Source organism: Cordyceps militaris (genome assembly GCF_000225605.1).
Source record: "Cordyceps militaris CM01 unplaced genomic scaffold CCM_S00002, whole genome shotgun sequence".
Taxonomy (NCBI): domain Eukaryota; kingdom Fungi; phylum Ascomycota; class Sordariomycetes; order Hypocreales; family Cordycipitaceae; genus Cordyceps; species Cordyceps militaris.
Window position 1 is genome coordinate 2,721,317 of NW_006271970.1, and position 9,817 is coordinate 2,731,133.

Consider the following 9,817-nt stretch of genomic DNA (forward strand, 5'->3'; position numbering starts at 1 on the left):
ACTACCAATCTTCGCCAAAGGAGAATGCTGAGTCTCATAAAAACATTTCTTAATCGCACAAGTGGCTCTTTCCCTCACTCTCCGCCTCACCACTAGACGTACTGAGAAAGCCAGCGGATGCCGTCGCCGTAACCCTGGCGCATGACTACCGAGCACATGAACACCTCGATCGGGCGGATGCCCTCCAGAGGCACCTTGCCTTTGCCGGTCGTCTGGTACAGCCCGAGTTCGTGGCGGAGGGTATCCTCGGGGACGGCGCTGGGGTGGTCGATCTTGTTGCCAAGAATGACAAAGGGCACCTTGGAGAGCTCCTCCATCGCGAGCAGGGCGTCGAGCTCTGCCTTGGCCTCGGCGAATCGCTCCGTGTCCTTGGCATCGACGAGGAACACGACGCCATTCACTTCCGGGAAGTAGTCTCTCCAGATACGGCGGGCTATCATCGTCGCGGGCATATGTCGTTAGCGTTTGCCGTTGTAATGGTTGGGTCCGGGGACCGGCGCAGCAAGACATCGGCACGGGGTCGTTACGACTCACCTTGGGGATGACCGCCGAGATCGAATGTGGTAAATCGCACATTGCCGATAGCGAGTTCCTCAGAGGCTGCACGCTGCAGGTTAGTCTTCTGTCCCAACTTCTCAAGTGTACGGCCTCGGAACTCACTAGGATGGAGAGTGGGCTGCAGAACAGCGACGCGGTCGTTCTAAATCATCCAAGCATCAGCAACCTATATTCCGACGGCGTTTCTCTCCATCGCTCCGTCGAATGTAGACCGGTGCCTTTCTGGTCCGTGGTCGCGTACGCGGGTATCGTTTCGAGCAGCGGGTGGGCGTCGTCATCTAACCTTGAGCATGTGCAGGAGCGTCGTCTTTCCAGCATTGTCGAGACCGAGGAACAGAAGCTTGGCGTGCTTGTTGAGCAGACCAAGCGACGACAAGACGTCGTAGACTATTTCATCGTCGCCGCACGTGTCAGTAACGGGAGAGCGGGCCTAAAGGGGCATGGCGGACGAGCCCGGCAAAACGAGCGAAGCATCGAGAGATGTTGTCGCTTGTGCCAAGGGGGAACAAATGATAGGACGTAACATACACCAGTTCACAATCCACATGTTGGTCGGGCGTTTGGGGGCGTTTTCGGTATAGGTGTTGTGGCGAAGGGAGGATGCTGGGCTTGGATGGATACGTGGTGGTTCAGTGTGGTTCAGGCCTTGGACCTTGTTGCCTCGGAAGAATAGCGCGGATTATTTAGGTGCTACGTTATGCTGACTACTGCCTGCTTGCTGGGCAGCTGTGGCGCTGTGATTTGGTGCGGCCAGTGTTGTTGCCTAGATATTCAGGCCACCAGATCTGCCACAAGCAATGGCAAGTTGCGAAGTTCTCATCAGGCTCTCTGAAAAGTGGCTAATAAAGCAGAGGTCACTGTGCAAATAGCAATTCAGCAGGTCGCAAGCTCAGTGGTTGGTTTTTTGAGTACGTGTATTGGCTCCAGTTACTATGCTCTATCACGTCACATATTCGTTGAAGATTCAGCTTTCAAATGTTTCGTATACAAGCAAGTGTGGGGGGGGAAAGGCCACAGACGTTTGGAAGATGAATAGTGTTGAATCGATATACACATAATAGTGAAGCCGTAAATAGAAAAAGGTATGTACAAATTGTATAGAAAAGAAATATATGCATGAAGATTGTCACAACAAGTGACAAGCTGGGAAATTTCAGTAAAACATGGTAAGCAACCTGGTGGTATATGACATCCAGTCATCCAGCGCCGTGCGATGCAAATTTGATATGTGACAATGAAAAAAAAAAATTTGACCTCTGCGAGAGGCCATTATAACAAGAGTGTTGAATGTGGGCAGAGTGTGTACTTAGACAGACAGCACATAGTTGCCAGGATCCTTTTTGCCAGCCATGAGCAACCCGACTTCCTTCATGCGCTCAGCTCCTCGGCCGGGTTGCGTCTTCCGCTCGGGAATTTGGCCACGTCGAGCTTTGTTGCAGTACTTCTGATTGAATTTCTCCTTGCGCCTCTGGCGTTTCTTCTCCAGCCCCTTGACAATGTCGACAGCACCACGGACGTGAATCTCGTCGTCCAGCCGCTTGGGAGCCCTGTGCGACTTCATGCGGAACATGGCAGCTGGCCGCGGTAGCGACTTGGTATGAGTCACGTCAGGGCGTCCAGCAAGGTTAAATTGAACAAGTTCGCCCTGGCGTGGAGACTGGAGGGGTGTGGTGAGAGCGGGGGGCGCAGGTGAGCGCATCCGGCGAGGCGAGCGACGATCGAAAAGAGGCTTTGGGGAACGACCACGGCCCTTGGGGGCCGGTGACAGGCGCCGTTTAGGCGGTGGCGAATGATATTTGCGAGGCGAACCCTGCTCACTCTTTCTACGACGGCGAGATCTATCGTCGTGGTGAATATCGTCCATCTTGGCGGGCATCCAAGAAGCCTCCTCGCTACCGATACGACGATCATCATCGTCATCGTCATCGTCATTCTCAGGATCCGAGGTTGGGAAGCTGGGGTCGATATCTTGAGGGATTAGGCGCAGCTTTTCACTTCGGCGAGCGGCCAGGCAAGACATGTATGCCTCCTCCAAGGGTCGATCCTCGTCCAGCGTACCACACACGAAGTCAGTGCTGTCGGGCAGGTCATGTGCCTCATGATCCGAGTGAATATTGCGAGGCTTGGAGCGGCGGCCAACCTTGCGGCTCTGGTTGGAGATAGTGGAGCAATCAGAAAGCTGGGACGCAGCTGAAGGGCGGCGAACAATGGGAGTGCTGGAGTTGTGGCCGACAGCATTGCCATAGCCAGGCGTCCAGAGAATCATGTTCTCGTCCTCCTCGTCGTCGTCAGAATCAGCAAAACCGGTTTCCTCATCAGTGGTGTAGCCGTCGCAGTCATCGAGATCTTCTTCGTCCCGGTCCTGGTCCTCGTCGTCTTCATCATCCTCGTCCTCGGAGTTACCATCCTGGCCATCCTCGTCATCGTCATCCTCATCTGCATTCTCATTCTTGTCGTCGGCTTCTTCTAGAAGAGCCTCCTCTTCAGCCTCATCAGCCAGGCGGCGGAAATTGTTTTCCTTAGTGAGAGTATCGTTGATGGTGAGCTTGGCGCGGATGGTAGAGCTGTTGTCCTGGCGTATCCAATCGTCTTCACGAGAGATGCCACTGGCAAATTCATGGAACTGAGAGGAGTCCTTGACGAGATCCATTGAGTTGGCACGCAGGAATTTGGGTCGGGAGACTGGCGGTACATTAGACGGACGACGCACGGTAACGGGACTGGCAGCCAAAGCAGCTGAAAGAGCCGAGATCTTCTTGGGAGTGGATGGCGACTCGGTAGCGGGACGCGAGGTTGGTGCAACGGTAAACTCTGAGGCTCCAGGAGGGGTGTTTGGAGTCCCCGTGGGGCGAGGCGGGCAAGCAAAGCGGATGCATGAACGACGCGGTTCCTGTGACGCGGCGACCTTGTCAGAAGTGACCGGGTTGACGGGAGCATCTGGCGGGGGTTTCGCAGCACAGGCAAACTGGATGCAGCGTTTGCGAGGGGCCTCTTTCGGGGGTTCCTGGGTTTGTAACTCGGCGGTGTTACTCTGGACGACGGCATTGGGGCTAATGCGGAACCCTTGTCGGTTGAGGCGAAGCATGGCCATCTCGGGGATGGGAGGACTAGGCGTGTTGGTGCGGGAAGGGCTTGTCTGGCCCGTGTCACTGGTGAGGTCGGCAGTAGAGGCGATGCTGACGGTGCTGGCCATGGAGCGACGGCGCAGGCTGCCGGTGGAGAGGATGGAGCGAGGAGGTTCGCGGAAATCATCGTGATCCTGTTCCTTGAATGCCTTGGTGAGGAGGGAAGGCTGCTCAGAGGCTCTCCGAATGGGGGCTCTTTGGAACTTCTGGGGTCGAGGGTGGTGAAGCTTTATCTCGGGGGGTTCATCGAGGTCGTCGTCTTCGGTTGTTTGGGCAGCCCAGGTGGGCGCCTGTGCTATTGTGTCTGAGCTATTCATGGCGTACAGTGATGGGTGACGGTACGTGATGGTGTAACAAAAAATAGGTGGTCGGTCAACGACACAGGAATTCGCAAAAAGCGTGTTTCCTTGGTGGCAAGGAGCGTGTAGCGGTAGGCGTCAAGGGCGTGTCGCTTGTAGCCGAAGTAGATGTTGGGTGGGTGAGGCGTGAGTAGACGAGACTTGTATGCCAGTACAGTGCCTCTACGAGCTTGAAACAAAGCTGGTTGTTTTTTCAAGCGTTGAGAAGTGTCCCTGAGGACGGTTGGGTTATAAGGTACAGACGGTCATCGTCAAGTCAATATGCAGTAGAAGAGTAGGTGGTGATGAGGTCCGCAGGAGAGGCCCGTGAAGATTGCCAAGTCGAGGCCAGAGCAAGGCGCAGCAGTGGGGAGAGATGACTCTTGAGAAAATCGAAGAATGGCCACGAGGAGGCTGAGATGAGGAATGGCGCGTCGTCGTGGTAAAGCAACGGTAGAAAAGGCTTGGCGGTAATGGCAATTGAAATGACGTTTAAGCCGGAGGAAGGGCTAGGAAGTGGCGAGTAATAATACCTGGGTAGTAGGTAGAGGGAGTATAGAGGGTATTCGATGACTGTTGTGGGTGGCTGTGTGGTGGGCAGGAGGGGATTTGAGTGCGCCTTGTAGGGGCGTAGCAGGGTGACAGGCTGTGGTGGTTGTGGTGGACGCTGGTGGTGGTTGTCTGCTGCTTGTGCTGCTTGCAGGCGGGCCCCAAAACGGCAAGAGTTTAAATCGATCTTGTCTCAGCGGTCTTGGCAGAGCGATGCAGGGGATGCAGGGGAGCAAGTCGTCGAGGTCTGCAACCGTTCACTGATGAGAGCAAAGGAGAAGAGAGAAAAGGATGTCGGATGCAGACTTGTCCAGTTGGGAGAGTGTGATGGAGAAAGGAGGAAAGGGAAAGGACGAAAAAAGTCGAGGAAGAGAGGCAAACGGCGAGTCGAGTGCGAGTGAGCGGGACGAGCATACGAATGCTGGGCCCCGAAGAATATATTGGCGGCCGTAGGCGGCGGCGGCGGGCTCGCAGCATGTCGACAGGGCTGGTGGGACGCCAGCCAGGTTCCAGTGTTTCGATGCGCATGCACAGTGGGCTGCGAGCCGGTGGATGCCATGAGCGATTGGGGGGGGGGGGATGGAAAGCAAGAAAAAATACGGATAAGAATAAACGAATAAACTGATTAATGGTACCGGTGTACCTGGATTGCCGGTGGGGGACTCGCTTCATCAAGAGGTACCCTAGTAGGCCACCAGTACACAGATGTTTAGCTACATTGTCTCTGGTGGGCACCACGCGAGACCAGAAAACACTGTTTTTGACAGTGGGCAGATGCTCCATCGGGCTTGGCTGAGTGGTCGTTCTGCCACAGTGCGCACAAGACTTTTATTACTGGACTCGCCGCTAGGAGGAACTCGGAGGCTTGCTTGTACTGGAAACTCTGCTGTAGCTTGGGCAACAGGGTCCGCTGTAATTCTCTTTGAGTGAGGCGAGTAGTTACGGCTGGTGTATTACCAATACACCGCAGGTGCAAACAACAGTGCCTAGACTTGGCTGAATAATGGAATCTGCATCGCAGCAAGCATTGACGAATTACGTTTCGCTTCTCTTCTCTTCTTTCCGCTGTTCATTCACTGCCTCTTTGGCGGCACCACAGCAATGCTCTCCAGGACTTCGCGCCGCCTCTCGCACACCGGCCCACAGCGCGCTATGCTACAGCGAGCAACAATGACTGCGGGCTCTAGGCAGGTGGGCGGTGCGCATCTAGCTTAGTATTACAGAAGACGCGTCGTTGCAGGGCCGAAAAAAAAAACATAAATTTCCAGTGAGCCAGCGGGCATGGAAAATGGCGCTGTGGAGCCCTATTTTGTGGTTGCACTGTTAGAACACCGCAGTGACTGGATCCAGCTGGTATTTTTCACCCCGAGTAAACGTTCGGCCAACCTTGGTTGGGTTAGACACTGTGCGCAACACGGTGCAGCCTCGGGACCAAGCCTGCCCACTAACTAGAAGGAAAAATAAACTGGGCATCGCACAGCGGCCGCGCGCAGAGGGGAAATGCCTCATCTGCACGTGTCGTGCAGCCCGCTTTCGGTGGCCGAGGCCATCCGCCTTGCGCGCTGCGACTCGCTCGCCACAAGCCGCACTGTGCGGCTGAGCAGACAGACTTTTCTGGCCCTCCCCTCCACTGTAACAGACTTAGTACCTGTTTACAAGGCGCTCTCCTCCTGAAAAAAACGTACGGAGCATTTTCAGCGGATGCTCACCGCCCGGCGACATTGCCGGCTTTCCTTTCGGTTCTCACGGCCGGCCTTGCCTTGCACAGACAGAAATCGCCTAGCGAAATCTTCTTTTTTTGGTCTTCGTCCCCTGTTACCTTATCCTCGGTCAAGTTGTCAATGCTCGTCTGGCCCACTGCCCTGGGTCTCTCATTTCCAATACCTGCTTCACCATTAGCCGGTTGTCCATCGTCCCGTTTATGCCCTGACCGTAATATCATATTATTCGTATATCCATCGAAATCAGTGTGTCTGGCACACCAGCAGTCTCTGATACACTGTCCTCTGCAACCTTGGTTAGCTCCAACGTTCCTCGTCGGATCCTTGCCATGTTGGCTCCCACGACGACGCTATTACTACAAGACGCACGTCTCTTTCGCCGCCTTGGCTAATACCGTCCGTATCAGTATCACACACAGTATTACGCACATCCCATTCCTACGGTACAAGCCGCAAACCTTGTTCCCAACGCTGTGTAAGACGCGGTTGACAGGGTCAGACTTGAATCTCACGCTAGCCTAGTGAGACACGACAAAGCTGCAGTCTGCAGGAGCCCGTTCTAGCGAGAGTAAGACGTACATGGGCGAATGGCGAATAAGTTGACGCCCTGCCTTTGCATGGATCTTTATTTCTGTTGGAGGATCGGCGCCTACCCGGGCCTGCAATTCGCAACAAAGGAAAAACTCCCCGCCCTTGACAAGCCATATGTCTCAAACAGCGGAAATTCAGCGAAACGGACGGCAGGAACTCGATAACTACATACAAGGGTCCTCCTGATCGTTCCTCGTCCGGCTGTCCGCGTTGACCAATGACGGCTACCGAGGCATGCTGGCACCTCACGCCACAACACGCTAACTGCCGTCCTCAACCACCACCTACGTAGCCATGGAGCCTCGTCTGCTCCTTCGACCTCGATGGCAACATGGCCGAAACGGGATATACTGGTGCCAGCTAACGATTAGTGGCAACCCTCACCTCACAACGCCCTTTCACTGGACGAGGCATGGGACGGCCGGCGCCAGCTCATGCACCCCAGCCTCGAACTCCCTCATGAGGTTAAGCCTATGTATGTACCAGACAGGACACATGAGCATCTGATGCCCTCCAATGAGTGGGCGAGGGGAGGATGGACAAAATGGAGGGATCGGCTCGTGTTTCATTCCACGTTTTGCAGCAACCATCAGTGCACCACTGGTGAGCTATACTGATAGTTGCATTCCGGATTAGCATCAGCCAAGAGAAATAGAGTGCATGCTCATTTCGCAAGGCTGGTTGGGAGACCAGCACCGGGATTAGTAGCCTGTCTGTGGAATATCGAACTGAACCGTATTAGACGCCACATAGTAAGTGGTGCAGAGTATCGTGTCACTGCAACAAGACGGAAATGACAAACGACAAGACCCTTGGTACTCGGTACACGCACGAAAGCACCAGGGGTTGCCTGCAGGCCAACTCCGTTGTCCGTCCGCACGGGATTCACCTCGTCTCGCTACGCATCAGGGTTACATCCAGGCTTCGGAGACGGGGCAATCCGGTCCTGATGCTTTGTCTCAAAGAATCGACTTAACCGTAACCATAAGTTAAAAAAGGGGGGAGGGATTAGTTATGACGATGCCTGCCAGGGTTGCAAGGGCATGGGAGCCTGGCAGCACAGGAACTGCCACCTGAACCATTCACCGGAGACTCCAGAACATGGACATTGATTGGGCCAACGAATCATTTCGGCAACGTGAGATGAGATTTCCAAGCCGTCGCAAAAGAGCGCGGCTCTTGCGGGGAAGACTTGCCGGTGACTAGGTCGGCGATGGAGATTGTTCTTTGGCCGATGAGATGGTGGGATTTCGACGTGGCAGTTGGTTGCGCTGGTCCTTGCGCATGCCAAGACGAAGAGATATGTAATTACAGAGTATCCGTACAGGTTTTCAACAGATTGTCGAAAAGCCTCTTGTCAGCTTTTTGGGCGAGAAGCAAGGGGAACCTGGTCACGTCGCGGTTTATTATAGTTGATGACGGCAAACAAGGCAAGCGGGTGCATGAAGCATGCAGGCATGCAGGCAAACAGACAATGCATGCGCAAGTCGAGCGTCTCATACTCTGTCATTATCACCTATGAGCGCTTTTTCTGATACGCTCTTTTACTTTTCTTTATTTACGCCGCCATTCACAGAAGGTAAGTAGATGTATCGCCGACGAAAAAGGGGGTTTCCGAGGGTCCTCACGACGTCACTCCAGCGGTGAACAAGGTCGTGGATATTGCTGGTGGTCAGGAGGGGCGCAATAACTAGTTAGTTATTAATTCCGACAGAATCAGAAGGTTTGCCAAGCTCGATCTGGCAGCTGGGCGGTCCCTAGCTTTAGAATTGTCGCCACGGGCGCTAACTGGGAAATAATACTTGGCGGACTGCTGTTGGATATCCAATCGTGTCGTCGGTCCTCCATTGTCCATGAATAGAGAATGGCCAGTGATATTACTGGTCTGATGGACGGCGTCGCGGCTGTAACTAGTTCAGCAAGCAACTCGGTGGCTGAGGTGTTTGGTAGCATTTTGGTCTTGGCTGGTTGCCTGGTACATGAAGATGTGCTCACCTGACGCTCGACCACGCACGCGTTTGCTTCCCTTTTTATCCGTAGCGTCTTCTTTCTTCTGCCCCGTCTGGTCACGCTGATGAAGAGGACGAGTAGAAAGAATGATCGTCTTGGCCCGTGACGCGCCCGGCCCGACTCCCTCTGCCCCCTTTGCCGCACGCCAAAACAAACCGGTCTGGAAATGTCATGGCGGAACGGGTACTCGGGGCCTCTTGGCAGGTTTTCTTGGCGGCATGACATGTGCAGAGGCAGCCATGCTGTGCGACACCAGTAACAAAAATATATACGTACATGGCTGTCTCACCAGGTGGTGTGTGGTGTCTATTGTGTATGCTGGACCAGCGTGAGCTGAGCTGCATGCTGCCCGGTCTTGCCGCACTGTGTCTGCGTTTCTTCCGTTGGACGAAACGCCGACGCGTTCCGGATGAGGAAAAGCACCATTTCCGATGCCAGCCGTCTGTAATTCGTAATCCGTAGTTCTGTACGTTGGCAGGCTAACCTGTTCAAGGTTGCCGTGATGAACCATATGTATACCATCTGCTACCGGGCTGGGTGGGTTTTTTTTGTTTGGATTTTCGTTTCGCTTATTATTTTCGTCTTGGACTGGCCGACGAGCCCTTACTGGGTCCAGGCCACAAGTGTACGGATAAAATGATAAAATAGTCAGTTGTTGGTTCTAACGAATAAATAGGTCTAATAATAAACGGTACAAAAATGAGAGACAAAATCAGAGTAACACAATCAAAACTTTATCTCAGTTATTATTTTCATGTACCGTACCCTTGGTCAGCTCGGGACAGTCTGCATATAGTTATGGTGGAGACATGACAGCCATCAAAATTCACCATCAACGTCGTCAGGGGGAAGACGGACCATCTGTTCCATCATATCATATTTGCAAAACAACCACCTTGCTCCTCAGGTGTTGCCTACAGTAGCC

At 53.8% G+C, this 9,817-nt stretch overlaps 1 protein-coding gene across 1 annotated transcript; it reads right to left on the reverse strand.

Moving 5' to 3' along the window:
- Positions 1 to 92: 92 nt before the first annotated feature.
- Positions 93 to 4,000, reverse strand: CCM_02792 (GTP-binding protein SAR1; the record flags this gene model as incomplete). The annotated part of the gene is made up of 6 exons (XM_006667944.1): positions 93 to 433; positions 535 to 600; positions 661 to 700; positions 842 to 945; positions 1,087 to 1,210; positions 1,880 to 4,000. 6 exons carry the CDS (start codon positions 3,998 to 4,000, stop codon positions 93 to 95), a joined length of 2,796 nt encoding a protein of 931 aa, XP_006668007.1.
- Between the last annotated feature and the right edge of the window lie 5,817 nt (positions 4,001 to 9,817).